Consider the following 15,120-nt stretch of genomic DNA (forward strand, 5'->3'; position numbering starts at 1 on the left):
GAAAGCAATTAATTAAAATAAATGTTCTGCCAAGATTATTATACCTGTTGCTGATGATTTGCTCTTAAGTCTAATTTGTTCAGGAACATAAATCATGATGTCAAGATTTGTGTGAGAGGCAGGAAAGTCAGGCTCATGGCAGACTATTCCACTGACACTGAAAGAGAAAACCCAGTCACTTTATATCTAATCGGTGGAATATTCCAGGTTTATAAAATACCTGAGATTCTACATGTGGTAGATGCTGCTTATAGCCTAATTCTGTTAAGAATAATAGAAAATTGATTTTTTACTTTCTTTGGCTGTCTTTTGTGAAGGAATGCTATCCTGAATCCATTTTCACTAGTACCAAATAATATGGAAGCCATAAACTTACTTTTTAATGGGTGATCGACCAACAATTTCCAAAACGTGCAGTGGCATCAGGCCTTCCAACCTTGGCTTCAGGTAGGTTTCTTTCCAGCCTTTTCACGACAGACTACGCAGTGGTTTCCTGGAAAAATAAGGAGTTGTCAGAAAAAGGCATTAGTTAAGAAGCACTGTAACTGAAATAAAGATGAATTCAGTTATCCGATTCACCACTTATTAGCTGAACAATCTTGGGCAAATCCCTTAATCCTCTCTGAATCAAAGTTTTTCATCTATATAACGGGGATGGTAATACTCCAGGTTTGTGAAAGTCAGCATTCAGTGGGATAACATGCTCAAAGGTTTGTGAATGCTTAATATAAACTATAATAATAGTACCAAATTCAAGGAACTCTGCTTGGGCCCATCATTGTACCACTGATATGTACTGGCTAGTTTCTTGGTTGCAAATAATAGGAACAAACTTTGGTTGGTAAATTATGTCAGTTGTCCTACTCTAGTGACCTTTTACTGGACCCAGATGCAGTTCAGGAGCGCATTTCGCTTAGTTGTCCTGTCTCCTTAGTCTCAGTTCCCCAACCAGAGACTGGACCAGGGATTGAACCCGGGGCCCCAGCAAGTGAAAGTGCCGAGTCCTAACCACTGGACCACTGGTTCACTTTTGAAAAAGTAATGGCCAGTGATTTTATAGAATGTCTATAAAATTGTTGGTTTGATATTTGCTCATGATGTCAGGAGGCACATGATCTCAATATGCCTAATCTTTGGTGACATTACCTTTTTTTAAACTCTAATCCAAGAAATAAGAGAAAATTTAAATCTACATATTGAAATGGCCCACCATGTACTTCAGAAAATTGACACTAATCTATCAACTCTGAGACATATCTCATTAAAATTTTAGACTTTTAAGACAAAAGATCTTCAGGGCTTCCAGGCACAAGGTCAAATTACTTATATGAATAAGAAAATTTGCCTAGCATCAGACTTCTCATGTGTAATATGCAAAGTACTGTGAGGGCAGAACAGCATTGTCAAGAAACCCAAGGAAAGAACATACAAGCCCAGAATGTTATATCTCAAACCATGGCTATAGAAACCAAGTTTCAATTTTGAACCACTCTTAAAAGACACAAAAATAGACAAATGAAAAGACATCTTTTTGAATAGAAAAACAACATGTATATCAGTCGGTGTGCTCCAGAGAATGTATGAAAAATACATATACACACACATATATACATGCACATTTATTTTAAGGAGCTGGTTCATGTGATTGTGGGCACAGGCCAGCAGGCTGGAAACTCAAACCTGTATTTCTATGCTAGACTTGAGGCAGAATTCCTTTTTATAAGAACAGTCATATTGGACTAAGGGCCCACCCTCAGTACTGCGCCCACTCCAGTATGACCTCATCTTAACTACTTACATCTGCAACGACCCTATTTCCAAATAAGGTCACCTTGTGTGGTACCAGGGGTTAGAACTTCAGCATATCTTTGTGGTGGACAAAATTCAACCCACAACAACATCATAAAAATGTCAGTTCTTCCTAAGTTAATTAACACATTTAATCTGATCCTAATGAAAATAAAAATGTTTTTATGGAGCTAGACAGGTTGATCCTGAAGTTTATATATAAAAAACTAAGAGAACAGTGAAAAGGAAAAGTTACAAGGGTGAACTCTCTACCAGATATTAAAACATAAAGCCTCTATGATTAAAACAGTATGGTTTATGCTAACGCATATATATGGAATCTAAAAAAAAAAGGTACTGATGAACCTAGTTGCAGGGCAGGAATAAAGAGGTAGACGCAGAAAATGGACTTGAGGAAATGGGATGGGAGGGTGAAGCTGGGGCAAAGTGAGAGTAGCATCAACATATATACACTACTGAATGTAAAATAGTTGGCTGGTGGGAAGCAGCAGCATAGCACAGGGAGATCGGCTCGGTGCTTTGCGGATGACCTACGGGGGTGGGGATAGGGAGGATGGGAGGGAGGCTCAAGAGGGAGGGGATATGGGGACATGTGTATGCATATGGCTGATTCGCTTTGTTGTGCAACAGAAACTAACACAGTACTGTGAAGCAATTATACTCCAATAAAGATCTATTAAAAAGAATAAAAAATAGGGCTTCCCTGGTGGCGCAGTGGTTGAGAGTCCGCCTGCCGATGCAGGGGACACGGGTTCACGCCCCGGTCCGGGAAGATCCCACATGCCGCGGAGCAGCTGGGCCAGTGAGCCATGGCCGCTGAGCCCGCGTCTGAAGCCTGTGCTCCGCAACGGGAGAGGCCACAGTGAGAGGCCCGCGTACCACAAAAATAAATAAATAAATAAAATAAAATGTTCCACTAAAAAAAACAGTATGGTATTGATGCACTGATAGACAAACCAATGGAATAGAACAGAAAGTCTAGAAACAGACTGAAGTACATACAGAAATTTACTATATGGTAGAAGTGGCATCTCAAAGCACTGGGCAAAGGTGAACTTTTGAATAAATGTTGGGGCGACAGGATACCCATTTGGAAAAAGATAAAACTAGATCCCTTATCTCCCAGCACACGCAAGAACAAACTCCAAATGGGTGAGAGATCTAGATTTTAAAGAGAGAGAAAGAAACCATACAAGTATTGGAAGAAAACAGGGTGAATTACTTCAATGGCCCAAGTGTAGGGAACAGCTTTCCCAACTCGACTCAAAACCCAGATGCAATGAAAGAAAAGGTTGATAAATTTTACTATCTAAAAATATAATTTTTTTCTAATTTTATTGAGGTATATTTTAGATATCATATAACATACCTATTTCAAGTGTACAATTCAATGATGTTTTAGTAAATTTACCAAGCTGTGCGACACTGCCACAAATCAGTTTAGAACCTTCTCATCACCCAAGAACCCTCATGCACATTTACTGTTGATCCCATTTTGCACTTTGATCCCCTGAGCCAGGCAACTACTACTCTTTCTGTCTCTATATATCTGCCTTTTCTGGATATTTTATATAAACGACATCATATAGCATGTGGTCTCCTGTGTCTGGCTTCTTTCATTGCGCATCAGGTTTTTGAAGTTCATTTATGTCATAGCATGTATCCATAGTTCCTTCCTTTTTATTGCTGAACAGTATCCCAGTAATGGATAGACCACATTTGAAATGTCTGTTCACAGTGTGAGGCTATTATGAGTAATGCTGCTAAAAACACCACAAAAGAAGAAAATATTTGCGACATACCTCACAGATAAAGTACCAATATTTCTAATATAGAGAGAACTTTCAAAATGAGAGGGGAGAAAAGTCCAAAATTCCCATATAGAAACAAGCCAAAGACATGAATTGACAATTCACCTAAAAGGATAGTAAAATGGCCCTTAAACATGTGAAAAGATCCTCAAATTCACTCATAGTAAGAGTGCAAATTAAAACTACACTGAGAACATCAACTAGGATGGCTGCGATCAAAAACAGAACAACAAGCGTTACTGAGGCTGCGGAGACATTGGAACCCTCGTACACCGCTGGTGGGAATGTAAGACGTTGAAGCCACTTTGGAAAAACAGTCTGACAGTTTTTCAAAAGACTAAACATGGAGTTACCATATGACCCAGTCATTCCACTCCTAGGGATCTACCCAAGAGAAGTGAAAACATACAACCACATAAAACAACCCAATCAAAAAATGGGCAGAAGAGCTTAATAGACATTTCTCAAAAGAAGACATACAGATGGCCAGTAGGCACATGAAAAGATGCTCGACATCACTAATTATTAGAGAAATGCAAATCAAAACTACAATGAGGCACTACCTCACACCAGTCAGAATGGCCATCATTTAAAAGTCTACAAATAACAAATGCTGGAGAGGGTGTGGAGAAAAGGGAACCCCCTCCTACACTGTTGGTGGGAATGTAAGTTGGTGCAGCCACTATGGAAAACAGTATGGAGGTTCCTCAGAAGAGTAAACACAGAATCACCATATGATCCAGCAATCCCACTCCTGGGCATATACCTGGACAAAACTATAATTCAGAAAGATACATGCACCCCTATGTTCACAGCAGCACTATTCACAATAGCCAAGACACGGAAACAACCTAAATGTCCAATGACAGATGAATGGATAAAGAAGATGTGGTGTGTGTGTATATATATATATATATATATATACACACACACACACAATGGAATACTGCTCAAAAAGGAATGAAATAATGCCATTTGCAGCAACATGGATGCAACTAGAGATTATCATATTAAGTGAAGTTAAAAAGAGAAAGACAAATAACATATGATATCACTTATATGTGGAATCTAAAATATGGCACAAATGAACTTATCTACAAAACAGAAAGAGACTCACAGACCTAGAGAACAGACTTGTGGTTGCCGAGGGGAGGGGAGGTAGGGGAGGACTGGGAGTTTGGGGTTAGCAGATGTAAACTAGCATATACAGGATGGATAAACAACAAGGTCCTACTGTACAGCACAAGGAACTATATTCAATACCCTGTGATAAACCATAATGGAAAAGGATACAAACAATGTCTACATGTGTATAACTGAGACACTTTGATGTACAGCAGAGATGGGCACAACATTGTAAATCAACTATACTTCAATTAAAAAAACAAACAAAAAAACCCAAAAACCTTGTACACAGATGTTCACAGCAGCACTATTCACAATAGCCAAAAGGCGGAAACAACCCAAATGCCCACCAACTGATGAATGGATGAACACAATGTGGTCTCTCCACATTGTAGAAGAGTGTTCTGCCATGAAAAGGAATGAGGTACTGACACACACACTACCACATGGACGAACCTTGAAAACATAACGCTAAATGAAAGAAGCCAGGCCTAATGTCACATATATGAAATGTCCAGAATAGGCAACTTCTTAGAGTCAGGAAGGAGTTGAGAGGTTGCCAGGGACTTTGGGGAGGGGACAATGAGGAGGGACTGCTAACGGGTAAGGGGTTTCTTTTCGGGGCGACGAAAATGTTCTAAAATTGATTACCGTGATGATGGCACAGCTCTGTGAAAACACTAAAAACCACTGTACATTTCAAATGGGTGAATTGCAGGGTATGTGAACTGTACCTCAATACAGCTGTTATTAGAAAAAACTAGTGAGATACCATTTCTCATCTATGAGGTTAGCAAACATTCTAAAGCTTGACAATATACTGTTGACAAGGCTGTGCGGTAACAGACACTCTTAAACACTGTGAGAATGCAAAATGGAAGGTGAATTTGTCAATATCTGGCAAAACTAGGTTTGTATTTACCCTTTGACCCAGCAGTACCATTTCTAGGGCCTTCCTCTTAAAATACACCAGTAACAACAAGAAAATACAGACACAAGGATATTCAGCATTATTCGTACTCACCAAATAGTAGAAACTACCCAAGTGTCCAACTCAAGGCTACTGGCTAAATAAACGATGATACACCCACACAATGGAGTACTACATAGCTGTAGAAAAAAGAATGTGGAAGATCTGTGCGAGGTGATGTGGGGTGGTTTCCAGGATATACTGTAGAGTGAAAAGGAGTTTAAACAGTCTGTTCCCATTTGTGTAAGAAAGGGAAATAAGTAAATATGCACGTATCTCCTCACTTTTGCAAAAGGAAACACAGGAAGGATGAACCAGAAAACGATGTAGTTAGTTACCTATAAGTTTGGGGATGGGGGTGGACAGCATGGAATAAATCGGGGAGAAGACAGCCCTTGCAGGGTGTATCATTTTGTGGAGTTTAATGCTGAAAGGTCAGAGGAGACAGCTTCAAGAGGCTCCCACTGTCCAAACATGGGCTGATTAGGGCATCAAATTAAGGGGACAGTAAAGGATTATAACCCACTGAATAAAGTAGGAATCCATGAGACCACCTTAATAATAAATAGGTAAGTATATAAAAAGGGGGAGAAGGGGGAATTCCCTGGCGGTCCAGTGGTTAGGACTCAGCACTTTCACTGTCAAGGGCCCGGGTTTGGTCCCTGGTCGGGGAACTAAGATACCGCAAGCGGTGCAGCACAAACAAACAAACAAACAAACAAACAAAAATGGAGGGAGAAGGGAGGGTCTTCCTTATAGTAATGCTGACGGATATACATGGAAGGACTGGTGGAACTGGAAAATCACCACTCTGCATCCATCATAGTAAATACTGATTTGGAGAAGATGCACGCTGAATCTATGGGAGAGAAAGTCTGACAAGGAGCAGGATATTTACATAGTCTTAAAGTAATTACCTACTGAGCGTTTATTAGCTGCAAGGGGCAGTCGTATCTCTGCAGTGGAGAAACTGGACAATGCCTTGACTAGGTAATGAAAATGGACATTACCAGTGAGGGGCAGACAGACACGTGCTTCTGGATGTGATACTCTGGGAAGGACACCGATCTCTTTGACAGTATTTTGGCTGAGATGTGACTCTGTGAGGAAACATCAGGCAGGCCCCAACTGAGGAACAGTCTATAAAATAACTGGTCTGTGCTCTTCAAAAATGTCCATGGTATGAAAAACAGAGAAAGGCTGAGGAACTGTTCCAGATGAAAGGGGACTACTAAATGCCCTGCATGGGTCCTGTACTGAAGAGAAAAAATGCAATAAAGGACATTTTGGGGACCACTGACAAAACTGAAATGTGCACTATAATTACATAAAATATTGTATACAACATTTCATCAATGATAACTATACTGTGGTTACATCAGAGAATATCTTTGTTCTTAGGAAATACACAGTGAAGTATTAAGGAGTAAAGCAAAATGATGTTTGCAACCTACTCTCAAATGGTTCAGATAAAAAGTAATGTGTGTTTGGATTATATATATATAAATATGTTACATACATAGATACACACACACACATATACACATGCATATCTATAAAGAGAACAATAAAACGAACATGGCAAAGTTTCAACTTGGCTGCAGTGGTTGGTACTGTGTCAACCCGGTTGAGCCGGACTGTGGTTCCTGGAATCGCCTTCCCCACGCGATTCCAGGGAAGAGCTGGCTCAAACGTCACTGCAAGAGGTTTGCAGCAGAAGGAAACTGACTCTCAGAAGGCGGCAGGGTTAAACGCAGTGGAAGGCAGGCAGGCAGGCACAGAGGTGCTGGTGGACTCCAGCTTGTTCTCTTCTCTGCTCCGTGGCCAGCGTGTACCCCTGACTGCGGGGCTGACCCCAGCGCCTCTCCCCAGGCCCAGCACTAGACTCCTGGTCAGCCTCCCTTCAGGGCCCAGGCCCCGCTTTGGCTCCTCGCACTGACCGGCTGTCGACTCTTCCTCCCTCCACCTCCCCCATAACATCCCCAGCTCCGTCCCATCTATTCGCTGCAACAAATCCCTTCTCATCCAGCGGCCCTGCTTCCCGGATAGAATCTGACCTTGGTGGATCTCAGGAAAGGGTATATGAGAATTCTCTGCATTCTTGCAACCTTTTTGTAAGTGTGAAACACTTTCAAAACAAAGTTTTAAAATATCAAAATTTTCAAAGATTTAAAATACTTGATGATCCTTTCAGTAAAAGGTTAACAAAAGGTTTTTTCATTTCCGGTGCCAAGACTATGTGTGAGGAGTAGGCACTGACCTATTTCCGGTGACAGGACGCTGCGAATGAGGCCCTGGCAGGGGAGGGGGAGGAAGGCCTGCAGCCTTCTGCTTCTTTCACCACTGACCTGATCTGAGGACACAGGAATAAGGCAGACATGAAACAGAAGATGCGGAGGAAGCCACGGTCCACTGGGGGCCGGACCCAATGATCCCCTCCTGCCACTCAATTGCACGGAGGGACCCAGACCAGACCAGGACACAGGGGGCGTTTTATAGCTAGAGAAGCCGAGGTATAACACACTTAATTGACGTCCTCTTAGCTACTGGAAGACGCTGCATAACCACGCAGGCTTCAGCCACTGTATTCACATGTGTAGGGGGGGAAAAACGGCATAAGAAGGCAAAAGATTAGAATCAGGGCCACAGATGGCTCTAAAATTACTTTTTGCGGTAACTGAAAATAGAGCCAATATATCCGCCTACTGTTTTTTTTTTAAATTTTTATTTATTTATTTATGGCTGTGTTGGGTCTTCATTTCTGTGCGAGGGCTCTCTCTAGTTGCGGCGAGCGGGGGCCACTCTTCACTGCGGTGCGCGGGCCTCTCTTGTCGCGGAGCACAGGCTCCAGACACGCAGGCTCAGTAATTGTGGCTCATGGGCCTAGTTGCCCCGCGGCATGTGGGATCCTCCCAGACCAGGGCTCGAACCCGTGTCCCCTGCACTGGCAGGCAGACTCTCAACCACTGTGCCACCAGGGAAGCCCCTGCCTACTGTTTTATTCATCCAGCTTCTCTCGAGGCACGGTGCTACCGATTCCCTTTGGTACAATGTGAGAGCAAATATTCCAAGGAAATCAGCATAAGATGTGGCCAAAAAAAATTTCATAAAATACCTAAATCCTAAATGTTCAGTTTTCATAGCCATAATTCAGGAATAGTCTTATGTTTTATAAATGTTGGCCAGCATCCCAGGGAAGCTCTAATGAAATACAATCTCTGACTTTTGTTTTAAACCACAAGACAGAAAATTATTTAAAAAATAAACTGCTAGGACTTCCCTGGTGGCGCAGTGGTTAAGAATCCCCCTGCTAATGCAGGGGACATGGGTTCCAGCCCTGGTCCGAGAAGATCCTACGTGCCGCGGAGCAAATCCTGTGCGCCACAACTACTGAGCCTGTGCTCTAGAGCCCGCAAGCCACAACTACTGAGCCTGCGAGCCACAACTACTGAAGCCTGTGCACCTAGAGCCCGTGCTCCTTAACAAGAGAAGCCACCGCAGTGAGAAGCCCGCGCACCACAACGAAGAGTAGCCCCTGCTCGCCGCAACTAGAGAAAAGCCCGCGTGCAGCAACAAAGACCCAATGCAGCCAAAAATAAATAAATTAATTAAATGCTGTCATCATTACAGTAATCCTTTCCCCCCACCCCTTGGGCCGCACTGCAAGGCTTGTGGGATCTTAGTTCCCCAACCAGGAACTGAACCCAGGCCACGGCAGTGAAAGCGCCGAGTCCTAACCACTGGCCCACCAGGGAACTCCCATTACGGTAATTCTTGATTCAGGCAAGAATCATCAATGGATGCTAAAATATTTGATGAGGAAATGGATATTTACATAGTCTCAAAGTATCTCCCCACAAATTACTTATGAATTACAAAGGGGAAAATACTGACTTTACAGTGGAGAGACCTAGTGAACATTACCTTGCTCTCACTAGTCACCAGAAGGCCACCTTCGTCTCACTAATGGCCATCATGTGCCTGGTAAGGTGCCGCGCCGGGCACAGGATGTCACTTCTGCGGGGCTCCTGCCAAACATGAACTCCCTGCACGTGGTCGTGAGAAAACATCAAGGGAACCCAAACTGAGGGACATTCTATCAAACCACTGGCCTGTACGCTTCTAAAGTGTCAAGGTCATGAATGCTGAGGAAAGGCGGAGGAACTGTTGTAGATTAGAGGAGACTACAGGGACATCACAATTAAACGCAATGCGTGACCCCAGTCTGCATCCTGGACTGGAAACAGAAAACTGTGACACAGGACATTTATTGGGACAATTGGCAAAATGTGAATAAGGATTGTAGATTACAGTACTGTATCAATGGTAAATGCCTTGCTGTTGATGGGTATATTGCGGTAACGTAAGAGAAAGTCCACGAGCGTCTGCATGCTTAGGAAAAAGACACTGAAGTTCTGAAGTTCTTAGGAGCAAAGAAAACCATACAGCGAATGTGTCAGAATGTTAACAGTTGGTAAATCTCGGCCAAGGATATACATGAGTTCTTTTCACACTTCTTGCTTTGTCATTCTTGTTTTAAACTATTTAAACTATTCTGTGAATGTGAAATTATTTCAGAATAAGAAGTTAAAAAGAAAATAAATTAAAATCAAAAGGTGTGCTCTCCATGGTCCAGTGCCCTGGAACTCACTGAGCGGTCACGTGGGCCCGGATCCTTAACGTCCAGCAAAATGTCATGAGACCTGTAAACCTGGAATCTTCGTTAGAAGAAAGTACGCGAGGGCAAGTTTTCAGGAGACTGGGGAAAGCTGGGAATCTTAGTATTTGCCAGTCTTCTCCCAGCGCTTTCCTTTGAAAGATGCCAGTGAACTTGCCCTCCATGTTCACGTGTCTCAAGGTGGAGCCACACAGCGGGCCCTGAGAGCTTTATGTTGGCACAGAGAGTAGAAATGCTAATAATGGTAAAGAAATACTATCAATAATAATAATAAACCTTTAACTGCTTAGTCTCATCTATTAAAATACAGTGAAATATACAGCAGCCTAATTTCCCTGTGGGGAAGGGTAATCCCAGGACAGCATTACTGATGTTCTCTAATCCTAAAACTGTTTCGTCACTATCTTTGCCAGGTAGGATTCTCTACAGCTTTGCCCATTCCTAGCCTTGTATCCTTCTCAAGTCTCCCCAAGTTCCATTACAGTGTCTTACCCTCCATTTGGGCCATTCATTGCAACTGTAACAACCAACAAATATCTACCAGGCACAAACCTTACACAAAGACTATATTTAGCCAGGCATCTACCAGCCGGGAATCTACCAGGAAAGTCACTTAAACGTTGCCTGTACCGTTGTCTGTACCTCCGTTTCTCTAGCTTTAAAATGCCCCTCTGAACAGGCAGATCTTGTCTTGTTCAATTTGGGCCAAATCCAGTCAACACATTAGAAAGGCTTGTGGGGAGAAGGAATATTTCATTCGGTGATACTTTCGCTGGCCTAAGGGAACTTACAACATAGTTGGAAAGACAGAAACACATCAGACGTTAAAGTGATTTGTGCAGAGGATTACAGTGAGAGAAGGAAATCTTAATCCTGGTCTACCATGAATTCACCGAGTCACCGTGGCAAATGACACAATTCCTTAAAGCTTCCTGCCTTATTTGTAAACTGAGAGGGTTGGACTGGACGATAATAATAACAGGTAAAATTCACTGAGCACTTCTTATACACCAGGCCCTATATTAAGCACTGAACATGGACGAACACACTGAAACCTCACCATACTGCTGTGAGGTAGGTACCACTATCATCCCTATTGTACGGACAATCCATGAGATCCAATGTTCTATAGTCATGTGATTTCAAGTTAAAGAATATAGTAGACTGTAGTTTCCAAAGGTGGTCCAACAATATTTCCCATCCCACATGCTCTTCTTAAAAAGTATGACTTTGAACATTCCTGCCTTACAGAGGTGGGTCTATGTCCGCTCTCGTTGAGTTTGGGTGGGCTTCTGTCTGGAGAAAGTTATGTTATGGGACTTCCGAGGCTAGATCATAAAAGCCAATAAATACAGCTTAGTTTTCTATTGCTGCACAACAGATTATCACAAACTGAGTGGCTTGAAAGAACACCCACGTATTAGCTCACAGTCTGTAGGTCAGAATTCCGGGCACAGCATGGCTAGGTTCTCTGCTCAGGGTCTCAAAAGGCATGCATGCTGTTGGAAGAATTCAGTTCTTTGTGGCTGTAGGACTGAGGTCTGCCTCTCCTTGCTGGCACTCAGCTGGGGCTGCCCTCAGCTCCTAGAGGCTGCCGAAATTCCTTGCCACGTGGCCCCCTTCACGCTCAAAGCCAGCTATAGAGAATCTCCCTCAGGTCAAATCCCTCTCACACTTTCAATCTCTGACTTTCTCCGTCTCTGACCTCCAGACCCACACTCAAATGGCTCATGTGACAGAGAGAAGACACACAGAAGAGGAGGAGGCAATGTTACCATGGAGGCCAAGACTGGAGTACTGTGGCCACAAGCCAAGGAATGCTTGTAGTCACCAGAAGATGGAAGAGGCAGCCCCAAAAGGGAGCGTGACCCTGCTGAATTTTGGACTTTTAGTCTCTAGAACTGTGAGAAAATAAACTTCTGTTGTCTTAAGCCAAAAACAAAACACAAAACACCTCATGTGATTAGGTCATGTCCACTTAGAGAATCTCCCTATGTTAAGGTCAGCTGCTTTGGGACCTTAATTATATCTGCAAATTCCCTTCTGTCATATAATCATGGGAGTGATATCTAATCACATTCATAGGTTCTGCCCACACCTGGAGGAGATTATGCAGGGTCATTATGCAGGGGTCATTTTAGAATTCTGCCTACCACATAGCTTCTGTTTGATTCTCTTGTTACACCTGTTCTTAGGCACCATGCTGTGAGGAAGCACAAGCAGCTTTAATAGTCCCAGCTGAGTTCCCAGTCAACAACCAGTATCAACTTGCCAGCCTTGTTAGTGAATCATTTTGAAAGTGGATCTTCCAGTGTCAAGCTGAGCTGCCCCAGCTGGCCATGATAGGAGCAGATAAGTTGTCTCCATTGAGTCCCACCCAAATTGCAAATCTCTTAAGTAAAATAAAGGATTGTTGTTGTTCTAAGCCACTATGTTTTAGGGTGATTTGTTACACAGCAATAGGTAATCAAAATCAAGTAACAAGCTATGTGAGACGATCTACAAGTACTGATAGCTTCTTGTGGACATTTCTTTTAGGACACTGGAGCATCTGGCAGGGTAGGCCTAAAATGTCACTTAATTCATGCTTGCTGATTTATTAATTCAAATGTATACTTAACTGACTCACACCAGTATACCGGTCATCGATATTTGGAAGCCCAGTGCTTTAAAAGGGTTATATGAAAATGATGCTGCTTTCCTTTTGAACAATGGCTATACCGTACATTTTAAAGCTGTATTTGTAAAACATCTGAGATGTAAATGAACATAGATAATGAATGTATTAATTTTTAAAAGTATAATGGGCTTGTTTATAAATCACTACTTAAAGTATTAATATTTCAATGTATACTTAATTACTTTTCAACGCATTACTTTTACTGGAAAAGGTAGAAAACACTGGGAAAAGAGTCATCAGTTTTGTCATTAAGAATTTTCATCAATGGATATTAACTATTAGGTGAAAGACTTATCCATACACTCTCATAAGAGGCTCCCCTTGGATTATCTGTTGATTACATAGAGGAAAAGGTCCTTTACAATGGAGAAATCTGGCAGACAGCTCAACTGAATGATCAAACTCACTATCGCCAATAATAGAACAAAGTGATATCACGTGCCTCCCACTGTGATGCACTAAGGACACAACCACACGTGTGTAGTATTCTTGCCAGAAAACATTTAACTTTAAGAGAAAACAGACTAATCCAAATTAAGGACATTCTGAAAAAAACACTGACTTGTACTTTTCAAAAATATCAATGTTACAAAAGACAAAAAAACGCTGGGGAACTCTTCTAGATTAATGTAAAAGAAATGATGACTAAATGTGAATCTTTTTTTTTTTTTTTTTTTTTGCGGTACGGGGGCCTCTCACTGTTGTGGCCTCTCCCGTTGCGGAGCACAGGCTCCGGACGCGCAGGCTCAGCGGCCATGGCTCACGGGCCCAGCCGCTCCGCGGCATGTGGGATCTTCCCGGACCGGGGCACGAACCCGTGTCCCCTGCATCGGCAGGCGGACTCTCAAACACTGCGCCACCAGGGAAGCCCTAAATGTGAATCTTGAGTGGATCCTGGACCTCCCCCTTCCAACAATAAAGAAAAAAAACCCCATAAAACTATAACACTTAAATATGCACTGCATATTAGATGATAGTACTGTACTAAATGTTAAGTATCTGAGTGGATTATTGTACTGTGGTTTGTAGGAGAATGTCCTTGTGAAGAGCCAGATGCTGAAATATTTAGAGGTGAAATGTCACTTCTCAAGTAATACTCGGGCAAATTGTGCAAAGAAAATTCTGTACCTGGCTGAAGAATTTTGTATCAACATCTAGTCAACGCTGTCCACAGACTGGAGAGAACAGTTTCCCCCTGTGTAGCTGAGAAGCAGTCAGCAGGAACCTCGCCTCCCTGGGCGAGGAGCTTTCAGGCGGCCGCAGCACGACGAGGAGCGAAAGACGAGGCTGTGATCCCACCTTCACTTAGAAGCACACGCATACACACTTTACGGCAGTCACGCGAAAGCACGAGGGCGAGGCTGCGCCTCACGTTCCCAAAGACAGGCACGACAGCTGTACGTGCCATCTAGTGCACTTTACGGCAGAAACGTGAAGGCACGAGGCCGAGGCCGCGCCTCCGCCCCCAAAGCTACGCAGGACAGCGGCACGTGCTGTCTAGCGCGCTTTACGGCCGCCGCACGAAGGCGGAGGTTCCGGGCCGACGCAAGGTAATCAACGGTTCCGGGCTCTGCGCTCCACCTCGTTGTCGGTAGGCTGTTCATCCGTTGGCGCTCCCACGGCTCGGCGATCATGGCGGCGGTGGCGGCACTGTGGCGGAGGGCGGTGGAGATCGTGAAGACCAAGGAGTTCCGGGATTACGTGACCAGCACGCACTTCTGGGGTCCAGTGGCCAACTGGGGCATCCCGCTGGCTGCCGTCAAGGACATGTGGGCGCCGCCGGACATCATCAGCGGCCGCGTGACGACGGCGTTCATCTTATACTCGATGGTCTTCATGCGCTTCGCCTACCTCGTACGGCCTCGCAGCTTGCTGCTGATAGCGTGTCACAGCACCAACGTGGTGGCGCAGTGTGAAGGGGGGCCGCTATCTGATCTACCACTACGGCGGCGCCACGGCGGCCACAGCCGTTGCTGCCTCTGTCGCCTCTCCCGGCTCTACCACCGCTACCCCCACTACCCCCCCCCCGCAGCTGAAGACCCTGTGA

The 15,120-nt window shown here is 43.6% G+C and overlaps 1 protein-coding gene across 1 annotated transcript; it reads left to right on the forward strand.

The window, feature by feature from the left end:
• Positions 1–13,916: 13,916 nt before the first annotated feature.
• Positions 13,917–15,120, forward strand: MPC1L (mitochondrial pyruvate carrier 1 like). The gene is given in 2 exon segments (XM_027091301.1): positions 13,917–14,983; positions 14,985–15,120. Coding segments are annotated over 2 exon segments (414 nt in total). The 5' UTR covers positions 13,917–14,705.

This window comes from Aethalodelphis obliquidens, unplaced genomic scaffold (genome assembly GCF_003676395.1).
Source record: "Aethalodelphis obliquidens isolate GAN/ISIS:26980383/991018 unplaced genomic scaffold, ASM367639v1 scaffold71, whole genome shotgun sequence".
Lineage (NCBI taxonomy): Eukaryota > Metazoa > Chordata > Mammalia > Artiodactyla > Delphinidae > Aethalodelphis > Aethalodelphis obliquidens.